Genomic DNA, 16,190 nt, shown 5'->3' on the forward strand with positions numbered 1-16,190 from the left:
AGGCATTGCAGATCCAACAGCTACCTATATTGGATAGATTGTGACAATATAGTGTGATGATTACGTACATCTATATTTCACGAACTGTTTGTCCAGTCAAATGTTACACAACATTACTCATGTTGGATTCATGTAAAATATTACAAAATATTACGCAAAACCTTTACGCATGTGGAAAAAACATCATGGTTGGGCTTAAACGCAGTAAAATATGTAAGCAAGGTAACATAAGTACGGATATATATATTTATATTGTACATAGTAGTTAAACGGGGGCTGCACGGTGGTGTAGTGGCTAGCACCTCACAGCAAGCGGGACGCGGGTTCGATCCCCGATCCCGGGTGGTCCTTCTCTGTGGAGTTTGCACGCTCTCCCCGTAGCAGCGTGGGTTCCCTCCGGGTTCTCCGGCTTCCTCCCACAGTCCAAAGACACGCAGCTTAGGTTATTTGGAGACTCTAAATTGCCCGTAGGTGTGTGAATGTTTGTCTGTCTCTATATGTGCCCTGCGATACACTGGCGACCTGTCCAGTGTACCCCGCCTTCGCCCAATGTCAGCTGGGATCGGCTCCAGCGCCCCGCGACCCTGAATAGGATAAACGGTTTGGATAATGGAATAGTAGTTAAATGTTTAAGCTTAGCTCTGTTCTACTTTGCTGCTCTACTGGCACTACTACTCGTCTTACTGGTGGACTACTGGTGGTGGAACTGAAGGAGACAACGCGAGCAATCCGTGGACGTGGGAGAAATCTTTGACCTATAGATTTAAGTGTCGTTTTCCATTCGTTTTTCATCTGTACTGAGTGCCTTTGCATTGTTACTTTGCTCGTAGGAGACCTCCCTTGTTCTAGCCTGGCTCAGTCATATAGCTTTTATTGATAAACTACGAGTAAGGATGAGAACAATTTGGGAGAACGTTGCTGCATGGTTGCACAAGAGCAGTGAAAAAAAAAATATTCTAAAAGCAAAAAGAATCTTTCAGGAGGAAATATGAATGCGTCTGCTTCTTATAAAATGTCACAATTTTCCAGTATAAGTGGTTCTTGCATAAGTCCAAAGGTTACATTATGATCGGGGAACGTGCGAGTCCAAACCAAGGACGTCTGTCTCATTCTGTTCGCTTACCAGCGGTTATGACGACGAGGCTGACAAAGAGTTTAACAGTAGCCTAATAACGGCCGTGGTTGTCGGACTGCATTCCATGCACATGATTGGATCAAAGCTCTGTAGATCACCTCGGGTAAAAACAAAACAGAAAGGGAAAGTGGAAAACCTGATGCCTGATAAATGACATGGCCTCCAGTCAAATGAAAAGACACACATTCAGCTCAGGTGATGCATGGCCCACACAGAAGACAAAGTATCAAACAATGAAGAGACATGAAAACAATATTGTATGCCATCACACTTCCAACTCACAAGATAAACGAAGTGTTGAGTTTCTCCGGACCCTCAAACCCCGCGACACATGTTCGACTTCTCTGGCACAGCAGCAGCCTGCAGATGTGAGCCAGGTGACGTCACTCTGATCTGACAATGTTACCACATCGCAATGTGTTCTGTATAGAAGCCCATTTCCACCACTGTGAGGGAAAAAATAAAGATCCTGTAAGTCATTATAATGAGATACTGTCTCATAATTATGACTTACTATCTCAAAATAATGACTTATCATCATGAGATGTAATTATCTCAACAGATGAGGATTTAAGTCTCCTCAGTGCTGTTTTTCAGCCAGCAATATACCACCTTGGTATGAAAGTTGTATGTTTCAATTGATGTAGGTTTTCCCGTTATTCACCGATTGTCACGAATTCCCCTTCATATTAGTTTATTTTCATCCTGTCTGCTTATTTGACTAACTCTCCTGTCATTTCAGATCCTACCATGGACACCCAATCATCTCTCATTCCCCTCACCTGGTCCTCCACACCCATCTCACCTGCAGCCCTTTCCCTCATTAGCCCTCACTATTTAGGTCCCTTCACTTGCGCTTGTTCTCTGCCAGATTGTCTTGTGTGTCTCCGCCAAGCTCTCCAGTGTCATCTATCGTACTATTCTGATCTGCCTGTCCCGACCCTGTCTGCCTGTTTTTCCTCTACCTTGGATTTTTGCCTGCCCCTTGTTGGATTTGTTTGCCTGTTGGACTGACCTCCCGGTGTTGACCCTGCCTTTACCAAGTAAAGAAACCTTTACCTGAATCTTGTCTCCGAGTTGTGCTTTTGGGTTCTCGTATCTGTAATCCTTACACCAATCCAGCCAACCTATGCGGGCCGCGGGACCGCATAGGTTATCAATTGAAGACACCAGAGATATTACTGTTATCCATGAGACTCTGTTACAATATAGCGTCCCACCACCTGGTGGCGGTAATGCGTCAGTCAGTTGTTTAACAAGCTGCAATAAGCAGAAGAAGACACTCAGCTAGCCGCTAGCCTGTAGCGAAAGTTATGGATAAGTTATTAAAAAGAAAAAAATGAAGACGACTGTGGTGCCATACCCCCCCCCCCCCCCCCCCAAAAGTCTAAATGTGTGTGCAAGTACAACCCTGACTTTCTTAAGTACGGCTTTGTGAACGGAGGCAACGAGGCAGAGCCGAGGGCTCAGTGTGTGGAATGTGAGCTAATGCTATCAAACGAAGCTCTGAAGCCTTCAAAAATAAAGCGACACGTAGCGACGAAACATCCAACGCTCGTGGGAAAGTCTGTTGGGCTTCTTGTTGTGTATGCAGGTTTACATACACATGATAATAAATGTCTTTGTGATCATCACATTATATCATCTCATTTATTTAACAAGGGTTTTGCCTGTTCAACACCGGCATCCTCGATCCCCTCCCCTTCCGTTCCTACGGCTTGTTTGCGCAAATACGTCACAAAACATGTCCGTGTTTGGTATCCCAGCATGCCCAAAATCCTCATCTTTGCAAAGAAATTATCGATTTTCTTTAATTTCTTATGGTTTCTCCACAAAAGGAGCCCACACACACACTGTCCAAAGTCGCCATAACCGCTGCAAGTCGGATCTTGCAGCATTTCGACGGAAAAAGAGACATTACAGACCCGACAACGTGTTCGCGGATGTTACCATGGAGCTAGTGGCTTCGGAAAACGCTAGTACTTATAGTACAAACCTTATCTTCCTCTTCCATAAGCCGTCAACCAACGTTTGCGTAACTGAGCTATTCTCAATTACGTTCGTGCGCTCGGTTGCAGCCATTACGCACAGCAAGTCCGCTACTCACACACCATGTCTTCGACCATATATACATAGTTTTTGCAATTTGCAAAGGCTAAAAATAAAAGGAAAACAATATAATATCAAAATATAAAGGGAGAAACACCTTTAGTGTGTCAGAATATCACGTGGTTACCATGTGTCCATTTGGGTCTCCAAATGTCCTTTTAGAGCTCCGCCTGGATCTCTTCATGGAAGAAACACTGTAGAATGGTCATACTTTGTCCAATCTTCTTCAAATGTGAGGCAGTTGTTCACTGATAGTGTAGTTACAGCCCTATACTGTCATTTAACTGTACAGATACAGCCACCGGCAGTTATTTATACTGAAAGATACCTTTTTATTTTATGCGGACAAAAATCTTAAATTTTTACTGACTCCAAAGGCCCACTGCTCTGTTTCTGTATGACCTACAGGTTGTCTGACACTTTTGATGCATATAGTCAGAGTGGGCCCCGGTACACTTTGTACTTGAAAAGTTGGGCCCCGAGGTCAAAAAGGTTAAGAACCCCTGGTCTAGTACATTATATTAGGTTACGTTACATTTCGTGGCATTTTCAATATGCAGTATATATTTCTGGTGGCAGTGGTATTTATGTAGTTGTCTCTTGAGCCCAACCACCCACCAACTGAGAGATTGCCTAGACCTGCACTGACAGCGCCACCTAAAGCACAAAACGCATTTTTTTCATTATTATAGCACCATTGTGTAATCTGATATTCCATCCTCCCTCTTTCAAATACAGAGGCTGCACATAACAACCATCAGTTAGAATACAGAATTCGAACATTACGTAAATCCAGTCATGTGTTTGTACTCTTTCTCAAGTCAAGGATCGGAGTAATAGTCATTATTCCACCACTCTCCAAGGCTCCAAGACTCTTATGTCAGTTGATAGATACCGCTTTTATTTTGAAGGTTCCGTACCGGAAGCGTTGTTTCTGCGTTGAACACCGGCGGCGCGACCACTTCTCCCAGCAGTAACAGCTAACAGCAGGACGGAGGAGGAAGGTGAACACATGTTGATTTACTCGATGAGACAATGGACACGATAAACACACGGGACACACAGCAAAGAGTGAAATTATATAATAAAGTAAACAAATAGCGAAGTCAGCCGGCTAGTATGCACTGCTAGTAAGCTAAGAGTGACCGTGCTAACGTATTAACGTTATATCTTTCACGACTTTTACCCCAGAGACCAGCCTTACCACAGTAAGTTACTTTAGGAGCAACTCATTTAAGACGGCGGTTACGCGAATTTTGCATCGGTGGCTCTTCATGACCAGCCAAGCAATTCGCTTCTCCAGTGAGTTGCTCGCCTCAGCGTGTTAGTGGCTAGCCTCGGATGCTAATGACGACTTTCCCTAACGTAAACAAACCGGGTAATTTAGCTAACGTTAGTTCCCTCCAGTATCAGTGACTTCCACATCCATACACCCAGTGTATTCAGCCCAGTGAGGGCTGATACCTCGTTTGGTTTATCTGAGAGAAATAGAACAACAGCTCCTGTTGATGCTGTTATATTGTACGATATGTCACTTTATGAAGTTCTGTGCGTATTTTCGCACATGCGTGTTGAAGAGAAACCACAGATTATCAGTTAATATCACGTTTACTGTCAGTCCAACCAATCATACACAGACGGAAGATTACACTGGGAAAAAGTAAATATTACAAATCCTAATGATTGTTACATTTCGACTGTTTGCCCGTAGCCATGACGACGGACTCCTCCCTCCTCAGCTCTGAGCTGGAGTTACAGCAGCAGGAGGAGCTCTATCAACAGCTGCTGCTACAGGTAATGATGCTGCTGCAGGTAATGATGCTGTTACAGGTAATGATGGTGCTACAGGTAATGATGCTGCTGCAGGTAATGATGCTGCTGCAGGTAATGATGCTGCTGCAGGTAATGATGCTGCTGCAGGTAATGATGCTGCTGCAGGTAATGATGCTGTTACAGGTAATGATGCTGCTACAGGTAATGATGCTGCTGCAGGTAATGATGCTGCTGCAGGTAATGATGCTGTTACAGGTAATGATGCTGCTACAGGTAATGATGCTGCTGCAGGTAATGATGCTGCTGCAGGTAATGATGCTGTTACAGGTAATGATGCTGTTGCAGGTAATGATGCTGCTGCAGGTAATGATGCTGCTGCAGGTAATGATGCTGCTGCAGGTAATGATGCTGCTGCAGGTAATGCTGCTGTTACAGGTAATGCTGCTGCTACAGGTAATGATGCTGTTTGAGGCAACTGGATTCAAGTGAGACTGTGCAACTTTTGCCTGGAGGATAGTCCTAACGTTACTGACTCAGTAATGTGAGCTACACTATACCTCGGAGGTTTATCAACAACCAGCTGGTCATACCAGACCAAGTAAGGTGTGTAGCAGCAGAACCCCTGAGTGTGTGCGCTAGGGCTCATTTTACTGCTTGTTGTGAATTCAACTTTTCATTTTAAGTAGAGCAATGTGTAATTCCTTCATTAAAAAGTTGACATAGTGTTACATCGTGTTTGGAAATATGTTTATTTGCTTTAGTGCAGAGAGTTAGATGAGAAGATCGAGACCGCTCTGATTTCCCATCTTTCCATTTAACTAAACATATTTCCTCATTCCTGTAACAAGCTTTGTTTTTGGCAACAAGATGAACACCACCTCTATGGGTCTGCAGCCACGTCTGCTCTGTGGCTCTCTCAAATCCGTTTTAACCCGAGGGTCGAACAGGAGGAAGAACTCCTGAGCGAGCATTCCTATAAACACATGGGCCTGTGATGTGCTAAAAGAACAGCACATGCATGTAAAGCTCTCATTAGTTTGTGTTTTCTAAACTTCTAATTAGATATTACGGTATTAACGTGGCATCAAGTAATGTAAAACTTTTGGTTTGGCCTGTTTTCAATCACTTTGTTGTCCCCTGCTGGGTTCCATTAGACATTAGGAAACTCACGCTTTGAACTCAACGATAGCTTTTATTTTGATTCGGTTTGCAAACCATCCGTGAACCTAAAAAGACTGCTGGTTGTCTACTTAGACCGTGGGAAAGATGCAGGCTGAAAATCCAGACTCCAGAGTAATCCGACCACAACCTGGTGAGTAGCTCCACAATACAAGTTATATCACAATCCTCAACTTTGGCAGACTTTGCCACAGTTTGTTCATGGACATGATTCATTGTGCATGTTCTTGTGTCTCGCTCCCGCTCCCTCCCGCCACCCTCCCTCCACCCCCTCTCAGGCATGTGTGTGAAGACTCTCTCAGGGCCGGGCCAGCAGAAGGTCTTCGTCAACATCTGTCAGTCAAACTCGGTTCCGCTGCCACCGGAAATCTCCAGAGATGAGCTCGTGGAGCTGCTCCAATCAGAGGATCCCAGCGGCTACAGAGTTCCCATGAGCCTCGGCGAGCCACACACAGAAGTGGACAACAGTACGTGAACAAAGCCAAAGATGCTATTTTGCCCTTCATTTGTTGTGGACTTACTTTGTAGTTTTGACTGTCGCTCCTGTCCACAATTTCAAACAGTTAAAGTTGATACATTTTTTATTCAGAACATATCTGTGATCGGCTGTTAACATGGAGGCGGCTGAGCCTCGAGGCCTTTCTATGATTCGCATTCAGGCCGGCACTTTTTGTTCATTGCCATTTGTTGATTGCACGTAGAACCGCAACAGTTCTAACCTGAAGTGCAAAATTCCTTCACAGTCCATGAAGTTCTTACAAGAACCGGCATGCAGGCAGCGTTTCAAATCCAGGAACCTTTCACTCTAGTGATCCTCTCACTGGAGGGGAACGTCTCGTGGCCTCGCTTCTTTGTTGAGGCCTGCGGGTTCAAATAGTCGATGGTGTCGTTGAACTCCTGGCTCAGGAGGCTATGGAGACATATTCCGTGGTAGCAGCGACAATGTTTGACATCAGCGCTCCCGCAGGGGCTACAAGCGAGAAAAACAAACATCCACTGACAGATGTCAGAGATGATGATGTAGCCGGTAAGTTCAAGCCAACTCGTTTAATGCGAACTTCCTGTTTTTCTTCCAAGTGTTTCATCGACCCGAGAGGTTACTCCATACAACTGAAAGCTGGCGCTCATCAAATCGCGGCTGGATCCAATCGAGTCTGCACTCCAGTCATCGTCCCCAATAAATAACACACACACACACAGTACTGGGCCCCGCGGTGTGAAGTATGACCTCGTTGGGGCCACTGATTTGCAAAGGTCCAAGATCTGACCCCTGCATCAAATCCATCTCTCTCTTTCTCAAAATGGAGACATGATACTTCCTCAGCAGCTGTGCTGGATCCTTTCGTCCGTTTTGGTATTGTCCTCGACCGGACGCGATGCGAAAGGGAAGCATCTGAAGCACAAACGCAATGTGAAATCTCGTCACACCTCGGCAAGAGGATTTTTACATCCGATGTCGATTCGTCGCCTTAATTTGGTTTTTGAAATCACACACTGTGTTTATAGACCGCTGCAGCTCCAACGTTGTTTTATATTGGTTGCTTCCTGCATGTTTTTAAGTGTGGCGCTAACAGAAGGGAAGCGTTTAGCTGGAAATGAGTTTGGCCCGGGTCAGCGGTTTCCCATGCTTCTCCTGGTGTCCTGAACTTCACACGTCCTTCTCCGTTTCAGACTCTCAGGGTTGCACAGCATACGATGTGGTCGTCAACCAGGAGTTCTTCCAGAAGTGCCAGGTGTGTGTGTGTGTGTGTGTGTGTGTGTGTGTGTGTGTGTGTGTGTGTGTGTGTGTGTGTGTGTGTGTGTGTGTGTGTGTGTGTGTGTGTGTGTGTGTGTGTGTGTGTGTGTGTGTGTGTGTGTGTGTGTGTGAGGTCTTGTTTTGTTGTCCATTCAGTACAGCGATCTAATTTAGTAATTATTATTAAAAGGAAGAGGTTAATGTGAAGAGGTTTGTATTCATGTATCATTTTAGAGTTTGTTGATGTTTGTGTATTTATGTATTTCAAATGCATGATTATTAGGGATGCAGGATATGGATTTTTGTCAGCCGATACAGATAACTAATAACTACCTGCTTCTCATGGCCCAAACTGATAAGATAACCGATAAATTCATAATCTGTAGTTCATGAACACCTCAGCGCACAAACGGCTCAGATGCAGTGAGCAAAGATTTAATATTTCATAGCTCTGCCCCAACTCAAATCCCACAGCTCTATTGTTAACACAGCAAATGTTTATTTATTTTTCATAGTTAAGTACATACAATATTTTTATTGCAATAAAGTTGCAGTGAGTGTGTACATGCTGCGCTGGGAAACAATTTGGCTTCGTATTATCAGATGATCAATTATCGGTTAGATATATAGAGTATACACACACATACATACAGTATATACAGTACCGGTATATATGTGTGTGTGTGTATATATATATATATATGTGTGTGTGTGTGTATACGTGTGTGTGTATAGTTCTTCGAGCATATTATGTTTGTGTCTCTGCAGACGGATCCCTTGTTCCAGCAGTTTGTTATTTTGGTGTCTTTAGAGGGTTTGGAGAACAAGTACAATCTGGAGCTCAGTAGAGGTCAGTGTGCGTGCGTGTGTGTGTGCGTGCGTGTGTGTGTGTGTGCGTGTGTGTGTGTGCGTGCGGGAGCAGATGTTGAGATTGTGTGTTTGTGTTTCTGCAGACTGGAAGGTTTTGAAGAACAGAAAGTTCTTGGGTTCTGTCAGCGAGCAGAACATTCGGACGAAGAGCAGGCCGGTGATTGAAGAGCTGCAGCCTCAGTAAGTCCCTCTGCCTCGGTCTCTCAGTCTCTGTCTGTCTCTCGCTCTGTCTCTGTCCCTCTGTCTCTCGCTCTTTCTCTGTCTCTCGCTCTGTCTCTGTCCCTCTGTCTCTCAGTCTCTGTCTCCGTCTCTGTCCCTCTCTCCGTCTCTGTCCCTCTGTCTCTCGCTCTGTCTCTCAGTCTCTCAGTCTCTGTCTCTCTCCGTCTCTGTCTCTGTCTGGATCGGCTGCTTCACAGAAAACTTGACCTCTCGCAGGGTTCTGCTTTTATGCCTCCGCTGGCACATTTATTTTGCCATAACTCAAGAATTCCAACGCCAATTATGACACTCAACTGTCTAACAGGATGAAGTGATGACATTTTGGACAGATACGGATGTCAACATAAAGCCGCAATTCTATTTTCTATCAAGTCACCCGAATAAAAACAAACAAATATGCGCACTGATCGACATCTTTTGACACGAGGACACAGTAAACTGTCGAGATGTTCAAATCTGAAAACAATCAGAGAGTGGTGTTTGTATATCTCTCGGAGAACGTCTTTGATGAGGGTGAATCAGACGCACGCATTTCTCTCATCTTGTAGTTTCTTCATACAAGGACCTTTTAATCAGCGATATTCTGAGTATTGCGATAACATATTTTGAAATGTATTACTTTTTTCAACTTCAAATTCTGTCCCCAAAGGAAAACTGTGTCAACATGTTTTATCTGACAAGATCAAGTTTTCAGTCTGTTCATCTCACTTAAATCATTTTTATTGCAGCAGAATATGATTGTCAAGCAGACAGACTGACCAACAATGTCATAAATGTTGCATGAACCTGACAAACTGAACTGTTTGTGTTACTACATCGTCCAACTTAACTAAACGCAAACGTGTGGACTCAGTATATGAACTATAACTTGTATAAGTAGGATATAAGAGTTATATCTCCCCATGAGCCGGCTACTGTTGGCAGATTTAACTCCGTTGTGAGGCCAGATGTCTCTCTTTGTTTTGACCAACTTCCTACCAATCACGCTGACCCGGGACCTTTGCTGACCTCACCAGAAAACAACTCAGCACCATCTAGTGGACTGAAAAAGAAATTGATTTGATTTTTCTAAAAAAATTAAAAACTTTTTTTAATGGTTTATATAATAAAAGACAGATACTTGGCGTCCATGTATCGATACAATATCGCCACGCAAAATATCGGGATACTGTGCTGTATCGATTTTTTCCCCCACCCCTAATAAATACTGTATATGATGCTGGAATTCCAAGTGTATTCACTAAAGGGCTGAAACAGAGAGTGAATTTATGATTTGTATCAGACGCTCACGTCTCCTCTCTGTTCTTTTCCTTGCAGGGAGAATTTCTCTGCTACGGCCAAAAGGTAAACCTCTTATGTTCCTGTTACACGTTTTATGTAAAGCAACTTACCATGTTACCTCTTTTCTGTCTTGTTGTTCTTCTCGTCTCCAGACCAGAGTTCACGTTGATCGTGGAGCCCCCTGCTGGTGACCCAGAGTACCTCATTGCAGAAATAAAGCTACCTGGAGTGGTGAGACATACAATGCACACACACACATGTACACACTCCCTGTCCTCTCTTCCTTCTTTATTTCCTTTCTGAACCATTTAAACCTCACCGTGCGGAAATATGACGTGGAAGCAGGACATAAACGGAAAAGGCCTAAAAACCAATATAATATAACAGGACAAAAAGGAATGCAACCAAATTGCCACTGTGTGATTTTTGAGTGTCATAGCCCCACTACTATACTTACTTTTACTTAGGCGGCAACTTCCGGGTCTGAAAAGTGAAGCCAATGTTCAATTGGCTTAAACCTGCATTCTCTCTAGTGTCCACCAGGGGGCGACTCCTCTGGTTGTATAGAAGTCTATGAGAAAATGACTACTTCTCTCTTGATTTATTACCTCAGTAAACATTGTAAACATGGGTTTATGTCTCAATCTCTAGTTTCAAGTCTTCTTCAATCCAGCATGATCTTCATATCGTAACTTATGGTCCATTTAGAGTCAAATAGACCATAAAGCAGGTGTGCTTTAGGGCGGGGCCACCTCGTGATTGACAGGTCGCTACCAGAGCCGTATAGGGCGTCTCTACCGTGACGTCACTCCTCCCCAGTCTAAATATGGTCACTTCCGTTCACTGGTTGCAAAAAAGCAAGATGGCGGCGACCCGAAATGCTGAACTCGAGGTTTGAAAACCACAGTCCACAAACCAACGGGTGACTACATCCACTTCCTCTCTACAGTCTGCGTGTTGAATGTAGAAATATCATCTACTTTGTCAAAGCGCGTACACCACCATCATGTTATGTTGACTGTCTGATGCACAGATATTAACAGGTGTTGTGTAAATACTGCATCAATATGAATTCTTCCGTCATGAATGTAGTTCCCCTACTAACGCTGCATTGATCCGAGTCAAAATATAGTCAGACGAGCAGCTTCATGATATGATCTCGTCACGCCCAGTTATATGTCACCCCGTCCTGTAGAGTGCATCATTGCTACATGCAGAGACAGTCAGTGTGGCAGCGTCTCAGCTGGGTGAACTTGTCTCCCCCTGCAGCCGTCGTCTCGCTCTCTGGTTCTGGACGTCGGAGAGGACCGGCTGGTGTTGACGGCTCGGCCCTCGCTCTTCTATCTCGACGTCTTCCACGCCTTCCTCGTCGAGCAGGAGGACAGCGTGGCGCAGTACAACAGCGGCACTCAGGTACGCGAGTACACACTGCAGACACACGGGCACACACTGTGAGACGCATTGATGGCTGCACGCTGACGCTTTGACTTGATGCTTCAGATTATGATGCTGGTAGTTATGCAACAAGCAGTTCAAAAGCACACAAAATATGATAACCGTATGCAATCGGCTTCAGTTCCCCATCAGAAAGGTAAAGCGGTGTAATAATTCTAAATATAGCATAACTGATATTGATTTTTCTTAGGTGTCTGAAATATGATTTGCTGGTAACTCATCCACAGCAGTTCATTGGTTTGCTCCCGCCGTCTATTGTCGGTAATACATTGACGATGGAGAAGTACCTCACACAACCCCACTTAAGAAAATCCAAACCATCCCTTTTAACACACTATAAAACGAAACGGGTAGGACACAGTACACCACTCCAAAACACTGTTAAAGTCGGTCAACAAACATAATGCACGAACACACACACACACACGATGTCTAACATACTGTACACTTTGTTTCTGTTTTCTCTTCACTAGATCCTTACAGTCACGATGCCCGTGGTGTCCTCATGAAACTAAGGAAGTCATGTCCTGTTATTAATTATTTTTTGTGTTAAAAAAAAATGATGCTGTGATAATAAATTCTTCTTTTTTTTTTACGAAGTCAAATTTCTCTGTGTTATTTTATTCACGACTTAAATCCCTCAGTCAAATCTTGCATAGTCCCTCGCCAGGCTGGTTATTTCTTACAGCGTACCGTACATTCCCACAGTGACAGTTGGGAGATTTCCCCTCGTCTGCTGTCGGCCAGTTGGCCACTGAGCAGCTCTACTGAAGCCCTGCTGAACCTCGCATACTGTGGCTGTTGGTGGGAGGGGAGAGCGCCTCTCTTTCATGTTCCACACCCAGATTTTTCAAAAGCCTCGGCCTTCAGCAGCCAGAGTCTGCAGAGGTACAGTGGCCGACAGGTTCCAGGCTTTCAGCGTTCCAAATGGGCGTTCCTGGGCCACCAGAGTCTTTGTAGTTCAGTCAATGACAACAATGTTTTGGTGGGAAAAAACGTCACGTAAAGAGTCACACTCGATGAAAACGTCACCTAGTAGTGTGTTCATTCTTGACTTTAGGGACGGTCGTTTCAACCACATCTGGTGGCCTTCATCGGCTTCAAGCTGCTGAAGAAGGCCATGAGTTAGTAAGTAGACCTCGAGTTAAGCTTTTGCTCTATGGAGTCAATGGTAAAGACAGAAAACTTAACCTCTTGAGTCCTCTGTGAAATAAATACTCTTTAATATTCCATGGCTGCATTTTGGCAAAAGTCCCGCCCCTCAAACGGGCCAATCGTAGCGTTGGCCAGCTCCGACATCGAAACTGTCTTTACCACAGACTCGGGTTTGTCTGTTTCTGTGGACTTAAAGTTAGTCATGACGTTGTGTCACAGTTACCTGGAGAGGTTGTAACGAGATGTACAGTTCTAAAACGTTACGGTTCTATGTCAAAACCTGTGGAGCTAACATTAGCAGAGTACGCTAGCACAACATTAACTAGCACTTCAATGCTACGCTAGCTGCCGAAGGCATTCTGATTCTCTACCCATGCTGCTTTTGCTTTTTGATGATTGTAACAGTGAACAAAGACGTACCCGGCTTTGCAGAAACAGTGTTTCAGTTAGTGACAGTGTGGGCTCCATGGTAACACCTTGATGGAGGAGCAGGGGGGGCGGGGCTTAGCAAAGGGTCAATTATCTTTTTTGTTTATACATTACTGCACCTTTTTAAATGAAGCACGAATTTGACTTTTAACAATGTCTAAAATATCTTTGACCTGAGGAACATTTGAGTTCTAATTATATATAACCTCTTCAAACTTTCATTTAGCACAGCACAGCATGAGGTCGGACCCAATCATGATGCTTGTAGCCAAAACTCTGTTTGTGATGTCCCGTGGCTACCTTTAGTGTGTGTGCTCGTTCTACGTGGAGCTCTTTCTGTGAACTGGAAACCTCCCCTTTCATGGGAAAAAAACTCTCACTCTTCTATTTGTGGATCTGCTCTGGTCGTCCCTCTGCCTGCCACTCCCTCTCCCCCTCCCTCACTTTTCCTTTGTCTCGCCCTTCCTACTGTTGCAGAGCATCCACATCAGTTGGGCTCGCTCTGCCCTCGCACGTCTCTCTTTGCTATACAGTAAGGACGTAGGTGGGTTCAAAAGTAAAAAGTGCTTTCCTTGGGCGTATTGTAGAGCCTTCTGCTTCTCTCTGAAATCGCTTTTTATTTTTGTCAAAATTTTTAATGAATGACTTAATGAATGACAGTTTCATAACCATTGTCTTTTATCAAACTGCTTCTCCTCTTCCGCCTCGCCCCCTGCCAGTGCTCCCCTTCCATGTTTCTCTCCTTCCATCTGTCACACCCTCCCTCTTTATCTTGTCACCCCCCCTCTATGCCTGCCCCGTGGCATCCCTCCATTTGTCCGGTGAGGTCATCCCTCTGTTCTCCCTAATCCTGGGAGGTGCTCATCTTTCTGCCTCCGCTTAATCCGCCTGTGGCCCCCAGCCCTGACCACACACATTTGCGCACACGGACTCAGTTATTCTTGTATCATATACTCGGATACTCGGTAATTCTCACAGCATGCATACACACATTCATTCAGACAGCACACACACACAGTACCCCTCCACCTCTCGATATAAAACACCCTCTGTCTGTACATTAGCCATTCTGTCTCACTCTGTCTCTTGTGTCGGGTGATACCACACCTTCATACAGGTACGTCTGTCTGTCCTTTAATATGTCCTCTCTCGGTTTTGTTCTCATAAGAAGACAGTAGAATGAGATCAAGCAGGTTGTTTTCCATTCATGTCACCATCATAGTGGACACTTTGTTGAATGTTTTCTGTTTTGTTCGTACTTTGAAAACTCTTCCTTGCGACCCACTGGCCATTCGGCAATAAAAACAAAAACCTGCCCATCAAAATTCAACCAAGTTTTACTTTTCAGGATTTTACACTGAACATATGTGTGTTAACTTAATTTTGCAGTTGCATAATTTGTCAGTGCACTGCTTGTCATATCTTGGACAGTCTCAAATCTCGGGTGTCTGAGCATCCCTGAATGCACCACGGTGGAAGTATTTCTTTCAAAAATCTGTATGCACCTGAAGTGTCCTTTTGTTACTGAACCTGCTTGATGCTGATTATCAGATCGGTGCAATGTCAAAACAACAAGCTGTATTGTTACCAGTCTGTGTCTCGAGAGAAGCAGACCTTAGTTAAAGGGTCTTTTCACCCAAATTATAAAAATACCCAAACAGATGTTCTGACTCACTCCTACAGTTATTTAACCATGAAAATAATGTCTGCTTGAAGTTCTGAGGATTTTAGATATCTGCTTCTGAAACTTTTACCGCTACACCAACACAATGGAGGTGAATGGAATTAAATGTGTGTTAAACAGCACATTTCTCCCTAAATAATCCAGAGACCTCCCCTGCACCAGTTTTTATAGCGTGCTCATTGGACTACCCCAGAGTCTGCTGGACAATGTGACTGAAAAGAGTGGGGTTTTTTTCAAACCACATTTTTTTCCTGCTTTGAGCAGCACTAAAATTGCATTCACTGAAATCTATTGGTGGATTTTGCCAAAATGTCAGCGAATGAAGCCAGCAATAGTCTGAATGAATCGATATCACAAGGAGCACTTTTAATTTGATGTTTCCTTTTCTTTTTTTTACTAGTGAATGACAAAATATGTTGGGATTTTTTTCATTCGTACTCAGACTGATGTGCAAACCTCATTTATAATGTAGGTATAGGTATTTATATGCAATGTGGTCCAGTAGCGGCCAGCTTATGGTCTTATTCTGTTCACTGGACAGAGGATGAGGTCTGAGGTATACTAACGAGGTTCCCACTTGGCTACCTGCACCAAACTGTCTATCGTTAGCTCTAAACGCTCTCAAAGCATTCGGCAAATGGTCAAAATCCCCACACAACAGCACTGTTAGCTTGCTTGCGTGTCCTTCATTAGCCTAATTAGCTGTCGAAGGTCTGACAGCTAATGTGTAGTGTGGGTGTGTAGAACATTTACAGTGGCTTGTTCAGGTCCGTTTAAATGGTGTAATGTATTTTAATCTGTCAGAGAAGCTAATTGGGAAAATAGCTGTCATGCTGCTTGACATAGAAATCGATTTAGAAATGATGTTGCATGTTATTTTGAACCCTGCCACACCTTTAATAACACGTAGAGTCATTCTCGTGTTCCATGTCAAGCTACTTAATGGCTACTTTCCCAATTAGTCTCTCTAAGAGATAAAAATACATTACACAACTTAAACTGACACTCCTGAGCTAGCTCTGTCTCCACTTTACAATATTTTGATAGCCTCTCTTTAACACTAATGAGGTATTGTTTCATTCTCCTTTACTCCACACACACACACACACACACACACACACGCACAGGTTGCCCTTGACTAAAATTAACCCTGCTAAGCGCTGAGC

At 44.0% G+C, this 16,190-nt stretch overlaps 1 protein-coding gene across 5 annotated transcripts; it reads left to right on the forward strand.

Annotated features, from left to right (window-relative positions):
• Positions 1-4,194: 4,194 nt before the first annotated feature.
• pih1d1 (PIH1 domain containing 1) lies at positions 4,195-12,361 on the forward strand. 5 transcript variants are annotated; one of them, XM_079282611.1, is made up of 12 exons: positions 4,195-4,248; positions 4,956-5,038; positions 6,272-6,329; positions 6,475-6,663; positions 7,868-7,929; positions 8,700-8,781; positions 8,885-8,981; positions 10,338-10,364; positions 10,454-10,532; positions 11,571-11,714; positions 11,984-12,106; positions 12,230-12,355. In XM_079282611.1, the coding sequence occupies exons 2-12, from the start codon at positions 4,958-4,960 to the stop codon at positions 12,263-12,265; spliced, it is 978 nt and encodes a 325-aa protein (XP_079138737.1). In that variant the 5' UTR covers positions 4,195-4,248; positions 4,956-4,957; the 3' UTR covers positions 12,266-12,355. The 5 variants fall into 5 exon arrangements, with proteins under 5 accessions (XP_079138737.1, XP_079138739.1, XP_079138740.1 ...); XM_079282613.1 differs by having other exon boundaries at positions 11,987-12,106; XM_079282612.1 differs by lacking the exon at positions 4,195-4,248 and adding an exon at positions 4,316-4,452.
• Positions 12,362-16,190: the final 3,829 nt, after the last annotated feature.

This window comes from Melanostigma gelatinosum (assembly GCF_949748355.1).
Source record: "Melanostigma gelatinosum genome assembly, chromosome: 13".
Taxonomy (NCBI): domain Eukaryota; kingdom Metazoa; phylum Chordata; class Actinopteri; order Perciformes; family Zoarcidae; genus Melanostigma; species Melanostigma gelatinosum.

Coding starts and splice junctions, on each gene's coding strand:
- pih1d1 (XM_079282611.1), top strand. CDS start 4,958: ATGACGACGGACTCCTCCCTCCTCAGCTCTGAGCTGGAGTTACAGCAG. Junction 8,782..8,884: donor CAATCTGGAGCTCAGTAGAG/GTCAGTGTGCGT, acceptor GTGTTTCTGCAG/ACTGGAAGGTTTTGAAGAAC. Junction 8,982..10,337: donor ATTGAAGAGCTGCAGCCTCA/GTAAGTCCCTCT, acceptor TTTTCCTTGCAG/GGAGAATTTCTCTGCTACGG.